Below are 21,529 nucleotides of genomic sequence, written 5' to 3'. Positions count from 1 at the left end.
GACCTGAACCAAGGGCCAGCCAGCATCCAGACTCTACTGGACTGCAGGCATGACGGCCGAGCGTCCTGACCTCCTGAGGGAAGCGAAGGGGGCAGCACCCCTCCGGCCAGCTAGCCAGCGACACTGTGAGAGGCTGTTTTGCGGTTCACGAGAGCAACCTGGAGCTCTTTTAGTCTCAACTGCTGGGGCAACCTGGGCTCTACAGTAGAGTAGAAGTCACCAAGGGTGGAACCGGCCTGGGCTACCAAACCTTAGGGACCATACTTCTAAGCATTGAAAAGGACCCCCAACCCCACAATGGGTAGGCCATCTAGCCAACAATTCCACGGCCCCTTGGCCATCTCAACTACTCCATGATTTAATAAGGGATATTGGATGGGCCCCAAGAAGCTCCTGATAACATTCCCTCTTGGAAACTAAGACTGGTCCCAGAGGATTAGCAAAGCCACCAAAAGCAGATTTGCAAAACACTTTATAATACACCTGACCACATGGATTATGTGATCAGATTTCAGCCCACCACGAGGTCAGACTCCTTTCTCAGAGTTCAGGGTGAATCAAGGCCCACCCTCACTGGTCCTACGTATTCTTCAAAGGGGGTTATTTCTTCATTCAGCCTAAGTGCCCCTTCTGTTCTACAGGAAACATCTATGTGCCCTCTTAGTCCACAGGAGAGAAAGCTTGGAAGAACTAGTGGGAACAGTAGTAACCACTTCCTACTATCTAAGTAAAGGCCACAAACCAGGGGCCCCCTGATACATGCATTTTACATGACCCCAGTGTTTCATTTGAATTAGTGTGCTAACATTTAAAATGGGAGAGACACATAAAAACTCCTATTTTATTTCCAACTTCTCTTGTAAAATGGAAGCTCTGGCAGCACTGCCCACATTCCCATCAGACAGGGGTCAGTTGGAGCTGAGCATCAGCACCCTCCCTTATACTGGGCAGACCTCCCCTCCCGTTAGCCACAGTCCCCACCATTCTCTATCGTCTTACCTCTTCCTCCCTGCCCCCAAGTACATTTGAGTTTACAACCCCCGACTTAAGGCCTAGCTAGAGAACATTATCTACTCTCTGTTGAACTCTGTCTCCATCTACCTCCCTTATGAAATAATTCCCTGAACGTTATTAAATCTTCCTGTGGTGGCTGAGGATTTCCTAAATCCCCAAACCTCAATCCCCAATGTCTGGCAAAATGGATGAAGAAAGTATAAAACTAAGACAGAACTGTTTTTTTTAAAAAAAAAAAGAAAAGAATTAGTTCTTCTTTAAACCAAATCACTGATCATGATTTGTTTCCTGACTTTCCTGAATTTTTGTCTCTCTTCCCCTTACAAGTGCAGAAGGAAAAAAACAAAACAAGAAAAAACAAAAAACAACCTAGTCAGCTGAAGGTCTGCTTAGATCACATTGGAGGAAGGTTTTGCAATGTTTTTGGCATCAACATCATGAACTACAGCAGCACCAATTCTGTTCCCACCAGCATTCAGCCAACTCTCCTCTCCAGGCCCACAGGGCACAATAACCCGCTCCCAGAAGCCAGACCAGGGAAAAAGTCTTCCTCCCTGAGCATCTGAGTAGGTAGGGAGGGTACAGAGGGAGGCAACCCATCCCTCTAGTCTACAAGTTGGATAGTCACTAATTCACTGGGTTTCTCTTAGAAAAGTTTTTTAAAAATCTTACTTGAAATACTCTTCACTCCCACTGACAAACGTCTTATTGGCCTGGCTGGTGAAATTAACCATTGTCAAGTTGGGATAGGCCGTCATGCAGAAAGTTGAGTTCTTGATCTGTATTTTGGGATGGTCACTGATCACACAGGAATCTGTTTAGGAGAGGATGGAACGAAAACACAGTGAAATCTGTACAGAAAATAGACACGTGTATCTCTCTAGCAACTTAAAAACAAAAGCCAAACATATTTGCCAAATATTGCAGAGTAACTTTGCGAGGGTATTAACTGAGCAAAGCTAGATGCAGATGAACCCCAAAATTGTGTGCTATTCATCCCAGAGCCCCCGGTACCCCCCAGCAGTGCCCGGTCCCGGCAACGACGGCTCTCATTTCTGGAGCGCTCTCTACACGCCAAGCACTTTACATGCATTATCTCACCTAAGGCTCACAACAGCCTGTGCTGTGGGTACTATTGCCTCCGTCTTTCAGATGAGGAAAAAGGCTCAGAGGTTAGGTCATTCTACCAAAATCACACAGCTAATGAGGAAGAGAATCAGGATTCAAAGCCAGATCGTTATGACTCCACAAAAAATAAATGGCTTGCAGAAATGAATTTTAATCAGACATAAGTAAAACTTCTGAAGGGCTCTACCACAGAAGGCTTACTAATAAGCCCAGCTTGAACCCACTGCCTGGCACAACGGCTGACATACAGAAGTTCCCTAAGATACGTGTGCCATGTGCTTTCTGCACACTCGCACGTGCTCGTGAGCCTGCAACAGGACTGAACACATTGGTTCTCAACTGGGAACGAATTTGTCCACTAGGGGGCACTTGGCAATGTCGGGGGACATTTTTAGTTGTCATATTTGGGGAACAAGGTGGTACTGGCAACTAGTGGGCAGAGGCCAGGGATGCTCCTAAACATCCAACAATGCACAGGACAGCCCCACAACAGAGAATTATCCAGCCCAAGATGTCAACAGTGCTGAGGTTGAGAATGCCTGACCTAGGCTGGGATGGGAACAGGGAACTAAGCAGGTGAGTCTTAGCATGTCGGTACCGTGCTGGACGCTTTACCAATTATTATCTTGTGGAAGCCTCAGAAGACCTGGGAGGTGCCTATGATTATCCTCATTTGAAATAGGAAGATACTGAAGCCTTTCTGACCACATCACAATGTTTCTATGATCACTTGATGGATATTTTAGATAAAGAGTCCACCAGGATTAATGCCAAAGGATATTAATTTATAAAGAAATGAAAAGTAATAATAACAACAATAACTAACACTTATATGGCACTTACTATGTACTATTTTAAATGTCATATGCATTAACTAATTTGAGCCTCACACCACACTTGCGAGGTAGGTATTGTTATTATCTGTATGTTACAGGTAAAGAAACTGGGCACAGAGAAGTGCGGTTGCTTGCCAAGGTCACACAACAGAATCAGGAGGCCAACAGTCACTCTCTCTTTGGAGGCCATGCTCTTAACCACTTTACTGGGAAGCAGAGAGCAGGGAACATAAACTCAAACACCTTCAGAAGCCAGGCTGGTGACACAAATTACAAAGATATAAAATGGAGGGTAAAAAGGGGTGGCAAAACAGAGAGTACGGTCTGCCCTCCGTATCCGCAGTTTTACATCCATGGATTCAATCAACCACAGAATGAAATTTCAATGGCGGTTGGCTGAATACTGTTTTCATTGTACTACACCATTTTATATAAGGGACTTGAACATCTGCAGATTTTGGTATCTGAAAGGGCTCCTGGAACCAATCCCATTAATACCGAGGGACAACTTACCAGCCAATCAGTGCCATGCTTTTCTAGGTGTCCTGATAAAAGATGCAGAAAATCCGGATATTTACATGAAATCTCTCCATTTTAAAACATTGGATGGCATTTTTTACAGAGCTAGAACAAATCATCTTAAAATTTGTATGGAGACACAAAAGACCCCGAATAGCCAAAGCAGTCTTGAGGGAAAAAAACGGAGCTGGAGGAATCAGACTCCCTGACTTCAGACTATACTATAAAGCTACAGTAATCAAGACAATATGGTACTGGCACAAAAACAGAAACACAGGTCAATGGAACAAGATAGAAAGCCCAGAGATAAACCCATGCACCTATGGTCAACTAATCCATGACAAAGGAGGCAAAGATATACAATGGAGAAAAGACAGTCTCTTCAATAAGTGGTGCTGGGAAAACTGGACAGCGACATGTAAAAGAATGAAATTAGAATACTCCCTAACACCATACACAAAAATAAACTCAAAATGGATTAGAGACCTAAATGTAAGACTGGACACTATAAAACTCTTAGAGGAAAACATAGGAAGAACACTCTTTGACATAAATCACAGCAAGATCTTTTTCGATCCACCTCCTAGAGTAATGGAAATAAAAACAAAAATAAACAAATGGGACCTAATGAAACTTCAAAGCTTTTGCACAGCAAAGGAAACCATAAACAAGACGAAAAGACAACCCTCAGAATGGGAGAAAATATTTGCAAACGAATCAATGGACAAAGGATTAATCTCCAAAATATATAAACAGCTCATTCAGCTCAATATTAAAGAAACAAACACCCCAATCCAAAAATGGGCAGAAGACCTAAATAGACATTTCTCCAAATAAGACATACAGACAGCCACGAAGCACATGAAAAGATGCTCAACATCACTAATTATTAGAGAAATGCAAATCAAAACTACAATGAGGTATCACCTCACTCCTGTTAGAATGGGCATCATCAGAAAATCTACAAACAACAAATGCTGGAGAGGGTGTGGAGAAAAGGGAACCCTCTTGCACTGTTGGTGGGAATGTAAATTGATACAGCCACTATGGAGAACAATATGGAGGTTCCTTAAAAAACTAAAAATACAATTACCATATGACCCAGCAATCCCACTACTGGGCATATATCCAGAGAAAACCGTAATTCAAAAAGACACATGCACCCGAATGTTCATTGCAGCACTATTTACAATAGCCAGGTCATGGAAGCAACCTAAATGCCCATCAACAGACGAATGGATAAAGAAGATGTGGTACATATATACAATGGAATATTACTCAGCCATAAAAAGGAACGAAATTGAGTCATTTGTTGAGACGTGGATGGATCTAGAGACTGTCATACAGAGTGAAGTAAGTCAGAAAGAGAAAAACAAATATCGTATATTAACGCATGTATGTGGAACCTAGAAAAATGGTACAGATGAGCCGGTTTGCAGGGCAGAAGTTGAGACACAGATGTAGAGAACAGACATATGGACACCAAGGGGGGAAAACTGCGGTGGGGTGGGGATGGTGGTGTGCTGAATTGGGCGATTGGGATTGACATGTATACACTGATGTGTATAAAACTGATGACTAATAAGAACCTGCAGTATAAAAAAACAAACAAAACAACTAATACTAAACTTTCATTGGGTTATTTGTATGGAAATATGTTAATATAAATGTTTCAGACATTACATGAAATTTCTAAAAATCTTATATGTTCTGGTATAATGTTATAAGTCATAATCCTAGTTATTATTTTAAAATGTATATCTCAGAAATAACTAATTTTCTTGTCAACTGCATTATTATGAACTTTCATCAAATCTTTAACCATGGTCATTTTTAAGTCTTCTGTCATTTACAGACAGTTCTGGGTGTACTTTGATGCTTTTGTAAATATGTTCCTATAAAAGGGTTTCATCTTCAGGAAATTCATGGAAAAGACTCTGACAAGTACAGGTTTCTGGTAACTGACTGTACTGCTGAACTGAATGAATAAGCATTTTCAGAACGCTAATGAAAAACCGATGAACTCATAAAAGTGCTAACAAAAGATCAAGATGAAAAAAAAATTAATTACATGGGACTGAGTGAACTGATGAGGATGAGTATAATTTTTGTGACTTTCTGTTTGAATTAAAAAAAAAAAAAAATCCCACAAGGACTCAGAGGCAAAGAATATACAAATCAATTTTCACTGCAAAGTAAAGGAGCTGTTACAGTGGAGGATTACTGGACTGAATGTCAATATTATGACATAGTATGAGTGTGTTTCATGTTTGGTAATTGCAATCATTGTTGCTTTTGTTGTGGTCATCCATGTACAATGCTTGGTGTCAGTCTATTTATCTCTTGTAAAAATAAAATACAGTGTGTGTGTGAAAAAAAAAAAAAAAAACTTTGGAAATAAGGCCAAATTGTCCTTAAGCACTGTGGACCAAAACAAAACCAAACCAAACCAAAAAAAAAGCACATGCAGCCTAGATCTGGTGCATGGAATCCCAATTTATGCCCTCTGTGGAACAGCGAAGTGGGTAAAACCATGGGTTCAGGAGTTCCACTAGCCCTGAGAGCTTGGATGAGTTCCTTAATCTGCCCAAGCCTCCATTTTCTGATAACAGTGTATCTAGTTTGAAGGTTGTTCCAAGAACCAAATTAAGTGAGATAGATCATGAATGGAAAAATTTCATGCAATGCCTAGCACACAGCTGGATTCAGTAAAACTTTAGCCGTAGTGCAATCGCCATTGTTATACCTTTGCATGGGGTGAGCATCTCTAATCCTCAACATCGTCTCTCAATCCCACTTGCCAGCCGTAAATTATCTACTACCTCCCACACATTCCCCCAGAATATCTCAGAATACTGGATAAAATTGAAAAGAGTAATTAAAAGAATCCCTTCCCTCTGATTAGTCCTTTAGACCAGAATTTTTCTAAACAGCAGTACTACTGACACTTGGGACGAGAAAACTCTCTGTCCATGCCTTGCAGGGTATTAGTAACATCCCTGGCCTCTGCCCACTGGATACCAGGAACATACAGCCCCCCCACACCCCACCCCAGCCCAGTTGTGACAACCAAAAATGTCTATGAACACTGTCAAATGTCTCCTGCCAAGATCTCCCAGGTTTGAGAACCACCACTATTAGAGTCCTCAAAATGCCTTCTTACTCAAAATTATCTTCTTTAATCAAATAACAGAGACTTTCAGGGGGATTCTCACCTCATAATTACCAACTATTTACCGAGGAAGCATTTGTTTCCCCCAGCAGGGACCAGAATGAAGACAATTAAAGCACCATCCATAGCCCTTTTCTGTAAGTAAGCACAGAAGTTATTTCTCGTCCTCCTGCCCAAAAGTACGTCCCCTAAGACAGAAGAGATCGTTAACACACGGGCAAACGTCAAATCGCTTGCTTCCAAAACTGGCACTGAGAAGCACGTGGGCAGCTTCCCTACAGAGCGTCTCTGGACGTCTCTGGATCACCGCTCTCCGCTGCAGTGCAAGGTCACAGCGTCCCTGAGGCACTGCAGCAGGGCTCCCTGCAGCCTCAAGCCTCCTGCAACATCCCTTCCCACCACTGGGCGGCAGAGGCGTGCTTCCCAGCACACTGCGCCTTCGGGTCGGCCAGCAACGGAACGATGGGCCGTGTCACCGGCGAGCTCTGCGGCCCAGCAACCCTGAACAAAGAACAGCGATAGGCATCGTGCTGAATTGGAAGCTGTTCGAATGAGATTCTCTTTACGCGGGCAATTATGAATAAATGAAAGCACGTGAAAGACCAGGGAGAAAAGGAATCACTGAATTAAGGTTCTAATGAAAATTAAGCCATTCCAGAAACAGAAATGGTAGTTATGCGCTTCCCATTTTAAATGACCCAGCTAGCTCCTAATTTCAAAGAACAGTTGTTGGTCTTACTTGGCAGGGCATGGATTAGCCCTTCAACATTACAAATACCTGGAGGGTTGAATGCCCCTAAGGAAGACAGCCTCTCTCACAATCTACACCTGAGAACCGTGTGGCACGCTCAGCCTCCGCGGTGGAGGGAGCCAGGGCTTTTGCCCATGGCTGGAGCAGGTACAGGGTCCTGGCATCTGAATGACGAGGTGGGGCTCCCAGGCAGTATGTCCCTAGCAGAGCTGAGGGGCCATGGGCTAAACCCCTCCCTGCTATGAGTGAAGGTCGTAATGGCGTGGGAATCTACCCCCCTCTCCTGGGACCAGCGACCCACTATCACGGGGTAGGGTGAGCCTGGAAGGTCATTTGTGGAACACTGCCTTGGGGGAGGGAGTTTTTCCATTTCCTAAACAAGCCTCTCTCAGTATGGCCACTTGGGAGGCAGCCTGGGACATCATTGTCTGGACTCCGGTCTTGTCCAGCAGAGCAGTGGGGCTACAAAGCTACCCATGTCTCTGAAAGTCAGGCCATCAACCCCTTTTCCAAGACACCCCAGGACCCCAAAGGATCAATACTTACACAAAGGATACCTGGCCCCGGTCCAGTGCGGATAACCCAGGGAAGGACAGATGGAGGGGCTCCACTAAGAGAGGGGAAAGGATTGATACCTCCATCTTCAACAAACAAACAAAAACTTTTAAAGTACTGGCTAAGAATGAAATAAGATCTGCCCAGCCTGTCCATATGTTTCCAGGGAATAGAGTGAAAAATGTCCATTGTCTCTCTCTGCTCAGAGCTTGCATCGTTTTTATGGTTTATACCAGTCGACAAGGTGCTTAGCTGTATAATGTCTTCACTCTGCCTTTCATGTTCCCCGGGATATTGTGAGCCAGACAAAAAATTCCACAAAACCAGGGGGGGGCCCTGCACCCACACGCCTGGCCCAGTCATCGTGCTCAGCTTGCTGTAAAAAAATACACACACACACTATATATGTGTGTATATATATATACGTACACATACATATACATGTATATTCTCCGACTATAAAATAAATACACATCCCTGATAGAAAATGTAGAAAAAAAAGAATGGCCCCAAGTTTACCAGTTAACATTTTGCGTATCACCTTCCTATATGTTTTCTAGTCAGCACATATTGTTAGTAAAAATGAAATTATACTATAAATTGGTATCCTGCTTTTACATTTAACGATATGCTGATGATTTCCCTATGTTTAATGAATATTCACTTTTAAAGACTATAGAATACTTCATCCTATGGATGCACTATAATTTATTTGAACCACGGAATTATTGAATTTTTGTTACACGTCTAAGTGTTTCCGGTGTTTTCCTAGATTGTAAATGTGACTGCAATGAACAGTCTCGAATAGTCCTTACCTGTGTCTCTGATTTTCCTCTAACAATAGATCCCCAGAAGTGGAATTACTAAGTCAGACTACTGTTTAAACGAACTTTCTTTTAAACCCACAGAATCTCAGCTAAAAACATCAGTTAGGGAACAACTGGACAGATGTCACTCTGCCAGGACTGATAGAATAGAACCTTCAGGAACCCTGGATGAGCAGAGAATCAGGGGTCATGAGACCCAAATTCTTGTGCTGGCTCTACCTTGAGACTTGTGGCCTGATACTTCCACCCTCTAAGGCTTAGAATCTACTTTGTCACCTGTGAAATAGTGATCATGTCACCTGCCCCTTGGGACGTATACAGCTCTTATTAGGAATAGCAGAGACATCATTTATGAAGCTGCTTTGTAAGCTGCGGAGCATTTAACATGGTGGTTAGGACCATGGCCTTGGGAGGCAGGCAAACTTGGGGTCAAATCTAATCTAAGCTCTACCACAGAGCTAGCTTTATAAACTTGAGCTCCAGATTTTTCACCTGTAAAATGGAAATAATAATTAAACCATATGTTGGCTTGTTATCCATCTTAACATTGGTAATATGAGTTAAAGGGTTTAACATGGTGCTTGGTGTGTAATAAGTAATGCTGGCTATTATTATTAAGGTGCTGCACAAATATTAGTGGCTATTGTTAGCAGAGGAGAACGTGTTTCTGAACTCCTATCCCTCCCGAGGAACAGCTGTGGGACCCATGTGATTCCCTGAGGGACGTGCCCAGGGAAGCTTCCTTGGAGGCTGGATCAAGGCAACATCTCTCCTTGGAAGAGGTACTCCCTTGGAAAGTAACTTCCGTCCCAGACACAATCTGGGAAGGACAGGCAGGGCACTGTTATGACCTTGAGGTTTTTCTCCATTCCAGCCCCACATCCTAGAAAATGCACTTTGCCAAAATGGCATTTTTGGGAATCCATTCCGGCAGCAGATTGTTGGTTGTGAATCTGAGAACAGCTACCTTAAGTGGGGTACCTGAGTGGGGTTCTCTCAGACAGCAGCTTTGCAGAGGTGACCCTGAGTTGATAGGGACTGCAGGGCAAAGGAAGTGGGCACTCCATTCCAAACATGGTTAAGGGCAGCTTAATTAAGGGACGTGGGCAAACACCAACCTGGTGGTTCTTACCCTTGGGTGCAGCTGGGGAACTGTAAAAATAGATTCCTAGGCTCCATCCCCAGAGCGCCCAATTTAATTGGTCTGGGCTGGACCCTAAGTGATGTCTTGATTTGCTAGTTCCCCAGGTGATTCTACTGTGTAGCAGCTTGGGCTGAGAACCACTGCGCTAAGTTAAGAATCCGTCCGCATGGAGATTGTAAAGATGAGGCCCAGAGGGTCTGGAGGCACTTACTCTCGGTCATTCCACTAGTGGACCGCACACCTGGGAACCCCACAAATCCCCATCCTCCCATTCCTGAGCACCTCAGGTGCACTGGGTTTGAATCTGATGGGCGCATGTCTCCAGCTTTAGCTTTCTTGCAGTCTCATTCAAAGCTTCTCAAGGTGGAGGCTGGACATGTTGTGTGCATACATGCACATGTGTGTAAAAATACTCCAGTGTGAATTACTGCCTTTAGGAATGTGCATCTCTCTGGGGTGTGGGAGGGACGGATCATCTTTCTCTCTTACACACTCAAAGCGTTTAAGTAACTTCCTAGTTCTGCAGTGTGCAGGCTGTCAGGGCAAAAGTACTGGTTTGGGGGACCAACACTAAAAGCCAATCATACAGAGACCACAGGATTCTGACTTCAGCCAGATCCAGCTTAAAGGGAATAACAGCTCCGCTGGGGAGAGAAGAAACTACTTGCTTATTGGTGTCCATTAAAATGATCAGCACCTTCAAAGGCAACTGATACTAGCACCTTCTATTTGTACGCTTTTCCAACTGCGATCATATCCTCCGTTTCTTTTCTCCTTACAGAGGTAAGTAGGATGAAGAATGTTGTTAGGATTTCTATTTTTCAAATGAGGAAAACTGAGATCCAGAGAGGAGAAGTTACCTGACACAAACACATGTACCATCAGGGGCAAAACGTCTTACAGACCAGAAGCCTTGCCAGCCACTCTGCCCTGCTCCTCCTCACCGCCACGCTCTTGCCCTTGACCCAGCAAGCTGACAGCTCCCCCAAGTCCTCAAGTCCCAGTGGATTTCAGGCCCGAACCAGCCTTCCCCCAGGAACACGCCTTGCCTCCCCGAGCAGCCTTCCCCTCTTCTCGGTTAGGTCTTTGCGTTATGCACCTTTCTATCACAGGTCCTCAGTTTAAGTGTCTCTTCTCACGTTTACCTCATGCACTGGGCAGCATTTTGTGAAGTGTGGACCCAGGATCACAAGCGTCACTCCCCTAGACGCTAGACCCCATTGCTTTACAAGTTGTACCGTGCATATGAGTCACCTGGGGACCTGACCCCAGCCAAATCTAGTAACTCAGACTATTTGGTGGACTTGTAATTCTACATTTTAAACAAACACTCCAGCTATTCATGAGCAAACAAAAGTTTGATTACCCCTCCTCTAGGCCATGAGCTCCTTAAATATTAGAATTAAGTATATTTGATGTTGGTTTTAATCTCTGTGCCCCCAGCACCTAGCATAAAACCTGGCAAACGTAATATGTGCTCAATTCGTCCTCATTGAATGAATGAATAGTTCACCTAGTGTAGGTATCTCCAAACTTACCTAATAAAAGTTTGGTTTTATCTTTGCATTCTGGCGTGTTCCAAGGGTTGTTGCAGGAGCCCCAGGGCAGCACAGACACAAAGGAGGCAAACAGGTAGAAAAGTGTGTAGCAAATAATCACATTGTAGTATATGGCTATTAGGACGGAGATGATCAGCATTGCAATGCCACAGCCTGTGGAAGCAAAAGTTCCAGGGATTCATTTCCTCCAAATCCTGTGGAATCCTTACAGTTGGGCACAGGGTGGGGACCTAGGTCTTGGCTCTCTCTTACAGATGGATACACTAATAGTGGGATAGACTCTTGTGTCTACCGGGGACATTGAGGCATTCTGCCAGGAACGGAACAATGCCAGAGGTGATCTTGGGAGTGGGTTCTCCTGATCCCAGAAGCAGGTCTCCCTCCCCGGGGCCACGTGGTGCCACAGAGGGCTGGGGAGGGCTGAGGGAGCTGGAAGGCAGGGGAGACTCACCTTGTAGGGCTGGGATGGCCTTCCACACAGACACCGGCCCCTGGCTGGCGAACTGGCCCAGAGACACCTCTAGGAAGAAGATGGGCAACCCTGCCAGAGCCAGCATCATCAGGTAAGGGATGAGGAAAGCACCTTGGAAAGAGAGAGTGGGAGGTGAGAGCCCAGGGAGGCCCAGGCCAGCTGGCTCCACCTTCCCCCTCAGGGAGGAAGCTCCCTTGCTTTCTCTAGGAAGCTTTCGATATTCCAGCTCAACCACAGGTACCCAGGACATTTAAGAGCCCTCCTCTAAAAAGTACAAGGGTACCCTGCAAACACATTCTTTTTTTCAGTTCCCCATTGGATGGGTCACTAGGGGTTGTCTACTGGGTGAGTTTTATTTTCTCTTCTTTTCTCTTTCTTATTCTAGTACCTCAATGTCCCCAAATTAAGCTCTTCTAATGTTCAACAAATCCACACCTTTGATTCACTACTGGAGTCAGATTTGGTGAAATCTCATTGGCACCTCAGCCCTCCAAAACCTTAAAATCTTCTAAGCTAGGACTCCAGGAGCCCTCAACTTGCTACCTGCATACCTTCTGCCAACCAGGGTTGGACCTGCTCTGCCAGACGGGTGGCAGGGACATCCCTTTCCCCACTGCCTCAGCCATCACACACGTCTCAACTTCCTTCTCCACATTAGAAGTCCCTTCCATCCTTCAAGGTCAACTCAAATGCTTCCTCCTTCAGGAAGCCTCCTTCCTCTGTCCTCCCACAGTACCTCTCCCCAGGCACTAAGCACTTGACACTATTTATGTGGGTGTCTTACATAGACCGAGGGCCCCTGATGTTGATCCTTCATGTCTATTCCCCAGAACGCCCAGTCTAGGGCACCAGTAGCTGGCAGGTCTCCGCAGACTTCCTGAGGGTTCTCTGGAGTTCTTTATCCTCAAGGATTCTTTGAGGTTGTTTGGTAGAGGCTTGGGGAATAGCCATGACCTTTGGACAAGGGAGTTCTGTCGCAGAGTCAGAACCAATTCAGGACTCGAGATGCCAGAGCCCAGAACACTGGGCTCCACTGAAGGAAAGCTGATCTTTCTCTAGTCTCTTCCTCCTGCTGGAAAGGCCTTTCCTGCCGGGGCAAAACCAGGGCTCTTGCTTTAAACCAGGGCTCTTGCTTTATCCTCTCCTGAATGGGTTTTCAAGAAAGATGTAGATTGCGTAATCTTTCTCTTTTGCTCCTGGGAGGGAGGAAGCGAGCTCTCCACCCGCGCGAAGGGGCCCAGAGCCGCAGTGCGGAAGAGGTTGCCTTCCCTCCCAGCGTCCCACTCCCTGCGCAGCCCAACACTTCGCAGATTGCAGATCGCAGATCCCGGGCCGAGCAAAGCACGGACCCTTTTGACTTGCCCAGCAGAGAGAGCAGCAGGGCTGCAAAGCTGCCGCGCTCCCTGGACTGGAATTCCCTTCCCACCCTCATCCTGAGTGTCGCCCCCTTTCCTGGTACTGTAAAGCTTAACGCAGCACCCTGGTCCGGGGACTCCCTGCAGAGAACCAAGGGGTAACACGTCTGGGGCGCCCGTATGTGTGTTTCCGGGGCACCCCTGATTGCGAACGCTCTGCACTCCTCATAAATACTTGTCAACGTGTCCTAATTTGGAATTAGGGGGAGGGGTATTAACATATTTTTCCGTTTTCATCATCACGTGGCGCTGCATCTGTCCCTTGTCCTTGTGCCTGGAGCGCACCGAGAGACCAAAATCAAAAAACAAAACCAACCAACCAAACAAACAAACAAACAAAACTTAAGCTGCTTAACCCGATGGGGTGAGGGGCACGGCTCTGGTCTCCTTGGTCCAGTTGAGAAGCTGTGAAAGGGAATCCTAGGTGCAAATTCCTATTCCTAGAGGGGGCTTGACTTGTCAGTTTAGCCCCGCCTTGCAAAGGGGACCGTGAACGTGCCAGGTCCCTCCTCGGTGGGTACAGGAGAGGATCCTAGAGGCCTGGCAGCTGGTGCATGCCTCACTGGCGTCCTCCCCCCTTTAGAAACGGTTTTCCTTCCACCCAGTGAGGACAAATGAAACGGAAACCGTTTGTGCAAAACGATTTTTGCTAAAGTCAGAGTATGCCCTGCTTGTGCCCATGAGGATGTGTGTGGGGGGGGTGCTTCTAATAGATTTTCAACAGCACAACCCCCAGCCCCTCTGATCTCCCCACTCCTGGTTCGCCTGCATCCTGCGTTCTGCACGACCCAAGCGCCCATTCCCAAAGTCCCCTATGTAGGCTCGGATTTCCAGGTTATGATCTTAAAACCTCCTTAATTCAGTGTCCAGGACCGCACAGCTCCTGGCTCTAAAGTTGTTTAGGTGCGGGGAGTGTGTCGGATACCGAAATACTTGTGGGCCAAATTAGGATTTGAACTTCCCTGCATCAATGCTCAGTTGAATCGGGGCCCAGCCCCCCAAGCTGGACCACTGAGGAAGCGTGGGGACCCATCTCGTCTCTGAGCTCCATCTCCAGATAAAAGCCTCCTGGATCTAGTGCCAACCACTTTCAATAGCTCCTGCCCTCCGGCTTCACATGGATGCCCACAGGGGACGAACTGGAGTGTGAGGAGGCTTCTCTGAGCCTCTCCTCTCAGCTTCAGTCCCCGTCCCGGGGCTCTGCGTCACCCCCCAACCCACAAGTGCCCGCCCCGCCCCGCCACAGGCGGAAAGAGCGGAAAAGCCATACCTCCCCCGTTCTGGAAGGCCAGGTAGGGAAACCTCCAGACATTGCCCAGCCCTACTGCATACCCCACCATGGACAGGATGAAGTCCAGTTTGCTGGACCAGTTCCCTCGGGCCTTATTCTCATCCCCTTGCTCGTCCTCCTGGGGGCGGAAAAGCACATGGTCGGATACCAGCCCCGGAGAAGGTCCGCAAGCAGGCCCCATTCCGCCCCTCCCCCACTGCTGAGGATCCTTCCCAGCAAGCAGGACCCCACTTTTCAACCGAGGATGCATCGGCAAGCAGGACCCCAATTCTGAAGAGAGGATGCACCTACAAGCAGGGCCCTGACCCTTCAACCCTGCAGAGAGTCTTTCAGCAGGAGGCTCCCAATTCTGATCTGAAGAGCCATCTTAAATAGACTCCTGAACCCCTCTTTCCCAAATCCTGCAGTCAAATCACACCAGCAAGCAGCTTTCCCCAAACCTTGAACTGTAGGTTGATTGCAAGCAGGTCGCTCCATCCCCAACCCATGACCAAGAGTTCATTTGGCAAGCAGGCCCCCAATATCATGCCTAGAGTCCCCAGCAAGCAGGTCCCTAACCAACCCCTCCCCCCAAAATTCCTCACACCCCTTACTCAGCCCTTTCTTTTTTTGGACCCCATGCTAAGGCCAGAAGGAGAGCTGCAATGCCTGAAGCCAGCCAGAGCCCCTGCCTCACTTTCTCTAAAGCCTACGGGCAGGACCTGCCTGGTCAGCTCATTGAAGGGGGCACCTTTCAGCAGTGGGGCAAGGGAGGTGGGAAGGAGAGAGACACCGGGGGGTGAAACAACAGGGAGAATGGAGAAACAGACATGCAAAGAGACAGGACACTGAAAACCTTGAGTTCTGGTCTAAACTTTATCCTCCCAGCTGGATAACCCCAGGCAAGCCACTGGCCCTTGCTGAGCTTCTGTGTCCCCATCTGTAAACTGAGGGGCTCAGAATCACTGTCCCCTGAGGCACCCCCCAGCTCCCGCAGTCTGTGGATCTTTGGAGCTCACCTCTCCAAGCTCACACTAAGATGCTTTCTTGGGGCAGTCCCTGGTTCTGGAATGCCTCACTGGAAAGCAGAAAAAACTGTAGGTGAAGGCACCTCAAATAAACTCGGGAAATGTTCCGGACACCTGGACACCACACAAAGCTGCCAGGGACCCGAGCCACTGCACAGCTTCCACATCCTCAGTCACCCTCCACCTCATTCTAGCAACCTGGCACGTCCCACACTGTTCCACAGGCCATGGAGGGTAAAGAAGCAGCTGCCAAAATGGGAAGGAAGTCTTGGGGAGAGAGGAGGAGGGCCGAGGTGGGCGTCAGAAAGGCGAGAATCAGAAAGATGGGCAGAGCTGAAAATAGGCAAAGGCAGGGCTTGATCTATACTGAACACCTTTAATATCCCCACTACATTCCTCGCACACACATACCACCTCCAGCCACCGCCCCCCCACTTCAATTCTTCCGGGGCTACGAAGGGTGGGGATTCCAGCTCCTTTTGCCGCAGTGCGGAGGTTAAGCAAGGCACGCGGAACAAATTTTCTGCCTCTACCTGAGGTCACACTCTTGGGCACATGCTGTCACTGGCTGTTAATGCACACAGCCAAACGCTCCAGAGGCGGACCCCAAAAGCAAGGGCGAGTGGGAAAGCCTAAGTTTATGTCCATTTCTAGTTATTGTAACAGCTGAGCTCTTGCTGCGTGGGCGTGTGTGTGTGTGTGTGTGTGTGTGTGTGTGTGTGTACAAACACTAGAGTAACTAGGAAGGGCTATACACACCCTAGATCTCACACAGGCAGATGTTCTGGTTCAAGAGCCCACCACTGGCTACACACGCTTAGCCCTTGAGCCCAGGGGAGGAGAGGAGATAGCGTAAAGGCAGGCAATGGGAAAGGAAGAGCTAAAGTATGTGAAAGGGGATGGAGGAAAGAAATCAGGGAAGGAGGAAGAGAAACTGGAGGGAGATGGAAGAAGACAAAAGTCCATATGGGAGGGGGGCCACCAGGAATAGCTGCCTCATCCCTAACTCAGGACTGGGATTTGCTTTGTGGGCTTTTCATGCCTCTGGTTGAGCGTAAAGGATCAAATGCACAGGTGAATCCAGGTTTTTGGGGCCTGAGGCTCATACAATTGAGAGAGGTACTCTAAGAAAAACAATATATATACAAAATTAGGTACCAGGTTTTGGAAAATATAGGCTCTGAGGCTTAAACTTCAGTACTGGCCTCATGTAAGCCACCTCTCATCAAATGAGTTCTCATGTGATAAATGTAATTCGCAGTGCAAAACCTACAGGACTTAAATTATTATTCCCCCAGGTTTTTCCCTGTATTTTCTTCTCCTTTTTAAAATTAAGAATTGTTTTGGAAAAAAAAAAGACCCAGTCATTAGCAAGAGGGGGAGTCCTCTCCGCAGAAAGGGGTAAGAATCTAAATGCCTCAACTGCTTAATGAGTCTGCACCTGGATTTCCGCTACCCCTGAGGCTGGGAAGGGGCAGGTAGCGGCAGGTCCTGAGGTCGCAATTCCTCTGGCAGCTTCGCTGCAGCCCTCGCGCCCTGAACTAGTGACCCCAGCGCAGTGCGAGTTTCCGAAGCCCCAAAGCTGCCTCCCGCATCCATCACCTGGCACTGCCAACCGGTCTCCCCATCAGCACACGTGCACCCGCTTCGGCCAGGCTCGCCTCTCGCGCGGCTGGGGAGCAGGAGGCGGCGCGGCTCGAGCGCGACCTGCTTACCTGGACGGCAGAGGCGGCCAAGCTGCCCGGGAGCACGGACGTGGTTCCATCCGTGCCCAGCACCACGGTGCTCTGGCTCATATTCGCCCAGCCTACGGCCGGGGTATTGTTCCGCTCCAGGGTGCCCTTGCCCACGCTCACGTTCGCATCCCCCTCCGGGCCGCGCAGGGCCGGAATCTTACAATGCAGCGCGTTGCCGGGCCCGGCGCCCCCTGAAGGAGGGGCGGCCTGCGCGCCGTGCGCCTCGCTCAAGTCCCGCAGAGCCGCCGAGGCCGCCGGCGCCCGCGGGCTACCGAGTTTGCAAGCCCCTACTCCCGGCCGCTCGGCCTCGCAGGCTCGCGCGTCGGGGAAATGCAAAGTTTGGGCGCCGGTGGAAGAGGACCTTGGCACACGCGGCGGCGGCGCGGCGGTCGCCGCGGGAAGCCCCTGCTCCGGGCTCGTCCTGGGTGCGCACGAGCCATCGTGGTGGCCCAGCGTCACCGCCGCCTCCAGGCTGTTGGCTGGTTGTTTATTCATTTCCTTGGGAGCACCGCAATCCTGCAAACATAATGCGAAGTTCGTGCAAAAAAAAAAAAAAAAAAAGTCACGGCAGCTTTAAAAATACCTGTATCTACATATAGAGACGTTCACAACTCAGGTCCCGACATAATATCTAGGGAACAAATTGGAATCTGGATTTTTTTTTCCTTCTCCAAGAAAAACTGTAATCATTATTTCTCAGTCTGTCCGTCTTGTGGATAACTGGATGACATAAAGAAACTAATATTCTCCTCCCTGATAGAAGGTGAGCTAAGAAAAGATGCAGAAATGTTTTTTGGAGGGGGGAGAAGTGGAGGGCGGAAATAACCCTACAGCCATGAGGTCCCTGCCCTCTTTGGATTTCACATCACGACTGTAGGGTGCCCACGTTCCCATCACCATTGTAGAAAGATTCTTTAATTTTCCGCCCCATTTCCTTTGTCATTCAACAATGCACATTGCTTTTTTTTTTTTTTTTTTTTTAATAAGCGATAAACAAGCTGCGGCCACAAAAGCTGATGCCCTGGCACCTGCGAGTGTTTGAGGCCAAATCGGTTGTGCGAATCCCAGCGCTCCAAAACCCACCCCCACCCGCCAGGTACCAAAAGCAAGAATAAGGATAACGACCAAAATAACAGTAACAACAACCCCACAAGAACAGTAATAAACCAGATTTCAAACACAAGGTAGTAACTGGATTTATCTTACACAACCTACATTCATTTCTAGATTCCCAGATATGTAAAAGAACGTGAGAAGTTTTTTGGTCCTCCCACTCCCCAAGAATAACTATTCACAAGAGTTTAATATCCATGCCCCTACACTGGCTTGGGAACCAAAACTCACGACTAATTCTCATTTGCTTTCTCCCAATTGAGGTTCAAATGAAAATAACTGCCAGCGGTGTTTTTTCCATCCACTTTCTCCCCTCGTGTTATCTTTCAGGGCTTTGTAAATATTAGTTCCAATAATTACTATTATACGGTAAGAATAATCATATTACCTTCACCTCAACCACACACCTCTCGTCTAACCTTCTTTCACAAACGCACAGATCAGAACTCTTTAATCTGCACCAAATCTAAATTAATCTGCACCAAATCTAAGCATCTCAGTTCGAGCCAGCATTCTTATCTCAATAGCCTCTAGGACCCACAGCAGCTCTCTTCAGTACTGGCACCTGGCTTTTCAGCACCAAGGACAGTTCTCAGAATAGCGGGGTTGGGAGACACCTCCAACCTCTCAGCTCCACAGCCTCGGAAACCTCTTTCCGACCCCAGGTGTTGCTCACAAGTACAATGTGAGCTCCCTTCGCCTTCCAGAACGCACACAACATTTCAAAAAGAAATATCCAAAACGAATCTGCCTTTCCTACCCTCGCAGCCCCCTCTCCCCTTAAAAGAACAAAGCAAACACTCACCATGTCTGGAACTGGCAATAGATTGAAGGTAGAGAGTGAAACCAGCTATTGACAAGACTGGGTTCGGCTCCAGCAAGAGAGGCGCTTTCTATATCTCCTTGGGAAAGGCCAGGTTTGCGTCAGTGCAAAGCAAGGTGCCCTTCGTTTGACATTTTCTTGATAAGACAAGTTTGATAAATCATTACCTCCTTGGATTCGAATTTTAAAGGGACAACAGCTGAGAGTACGCTGGCCAGTTGTCACTCGGGCGGGAGGGGGCTGCGTGTTTGGCGTGACTCATGTGGGTCTGATTACTAAACCGAAGCCGGCGGGAGGGAATGATAGAAGTTTGCCTCCTCCTAATTAAGGGAAACATGGGAGGGACACGTCTCACTGCATCCAAGCCGAGGCGCAGCCGCCAAAGGAGCAGACTGGGCTGCTGAGGTGGGCGCAGAGGAAGGAGTTAAATCACTGTCATGTTTCCCTCTTTCTCTTCGGCTAGATCCTGTTGCCACCTCTCCAAACCTGCAGGCAGCGGATTCCGCAATATTACTATAAAGAGATCGAGGGTCTCACGAAGCGACACAGTTCTGCAATGGCTGTACACACGGGTCCTGCGTTTATAAGGCTGTACCAACCTTGCGTGTGGGACTTCAGATTCCCACAGCCCACCCTCCCAGTCAACCAGTGTTGGAGAGATCCTACGTTTTCACTTAAAAATTGAGGTCTAGTGTTTGCATTTCTATTTTATCTCCATTAACACAATTAAGAGAAATTCCTGAGTAATATTAGGACTATTCTCATTGTATGTTTTAAGCTCCTCTGAAAATATTATAAATAAAAAGGAAATTATTTCCAACACTGACCTGGTTCTTAGGTCACTTTCAAAGTCAAAGGGAACCCGTTCTTTCTTCCTAGCCCTCTCAATAAAAATTCACCAGAGCCAGGAATGATTTGGACGCACGAGGTGTTATAGACCCTCCAAATCACCATCTGCTGCAACCCGGCGGCAGGGCTGGCCCTCCGAGATGCCACCAGAGGACGTTCTACTGCACTGTGGCTGGGGTGGAGGTGGCCGTGGCGATAGAAAGATGGACTTTCCTGCTGGTGCAAAGCAATGGCTATAATCATTAGAAAGGGAAAACACCTTTACATAGGTGTAGTTTGGAGACTAGCAGAGGATTCGTATCAGAACGCTTCCCTTCTCTCCTTTCTGGCCGGGCTCGTTCAGGGAACTCCAGGCCTCGGAAATGGGGAGCTACGGAAAGCACTTTGTCCCTTCCCTGCTGCCCGCAGCCGTGCCCACTGCCTCGGGTCGGCTCCGTCACACTCGACTGGGCCGTCCCCACGCGGCGCGAGGATAATGCGGCGGCGGCCGCAGGCGAGGCTGCGGCGGCAGATTGCGGTGGGCGCCCAGAGCAGTACTGCCGGGCCCCTCCCGCCTCCTTCCGAGCCGCGCGAACGCACGCGGAGGCCTCAGCTCACTGACTCTGCCCCCAGCCCCTCCAGGGGCAGCCGGCTGGGGACCCACGGTCTGCATGATTATGGAAAGAGGACAGGTTCCCTGAAGAGACCTTCCTTGTGAGTGAGCTTCCTTGAGGGCTTCAGGCCGCTTTTTATTGTAGCTTTGATGTAATATTTATTAAGCTCTCAATATTGAACAATCGTGCAAGGGCTTTCCATGAATTACCCCATTGATTAACAACAACCTCTGAGAAACTCCCAGTTTGAAAGCTGGAGAAACTGAGGCTCAGAAAGTCGCGTTCGAACCCTGGAGAATCTCCCAAACCCTCCCACAGGGCCGCCTGGGGGCCGATCGCGCTCTCCCTAGAGGACCGCTCTAAGGCAAACCCAGCGAGGTCGGGAGCGAGAAGGAAGGGAGACGGGGTGGGACTTTGGTGGGCTCTCGCTGGGGGAAGTCAGGAGAGAAGGCGGGGCCAGGAATCCCACAGGGGCGCTTGCTTCGGCCCTGGTGGGTGCTCGAAAACACCATGGACTCTGGGAGCCACGGGGAAAGCCGAGGGGCTCTGCTGGGCGCTTCTTCGGAAACAGTCCCCAGTTTCCAAGGAGCCAAACCAGCATGCGAGAACGGTAAAGGGCAGGCCTGGCAGCCCCCCGACTTCCGCGCCAGGAGGCGCGCCCCTAGGTCAGGGTAGGCCTCCCTCGGCGGGCCCTGGGCCGACTTCCAAGAGGGAGTCACGACTTC

The 21,529-nt window shown here is 48.2% G+C and overlaps 1 protein-coding gene across 1 annotated transcript in view; it reads right to left on the bottom strand.

The window, feature by feature from the left end:
• Window positions 1–20,863, bottom strand: part of SLC6A5 (solute carrier family 6 member 5) — a 56,357-nt gene extending 35,494 nt beyond the window's left edge. The window contains exons 1-6 of the mRNA XM_059929931.1: window positions 20,654–20,863; window positions 17,406–17,942; window positions 14,663–14,801; window positions 11,957–12,088; window positions 11,485–11,658; window positions 1,687–1,828 (exon numbers count right to left, since the gene is read on the bottom strand). Coding sequence (XP_059785914.1) covers window positions 1,687–1,828; window positions 11,485–11,658; window positions 11,957–12,088; window positions 14,663–14,801; window positions 17,406–17,942; window positions 20,654–20,863 — 1,334 coding nt within the window. The remainder of the gene's footprint in view (window positions 1–1,686; window positions 1,829–11,484; window positions 11,659–11,956; window positions 12,089–14,662; window positions 14,802–17,405; window positions 17,943–20,653) is intronic.
• Window positions 20,864–21,529: the final 666 nt, after the last annotated feature.

Source organism: Balaenoptera ricei, chromosome 8 (assembly GCF_028023285.1).
Source record: "Balaenoptera ricei isolate mBalRic1 chromosome 8, mBalRic1.hap2, whole genome shotgun sequence".
Taxonomy (NCBI): Eukaryota; Metazoa; Chordata; class Mammalia; order Artiodactyla; family Balaenopteridae; genus Balaenoptera; species Balaenoptera ricei.
This window is presented reverse-complemented; position numbering and strand designations above follow the sequence as displayed.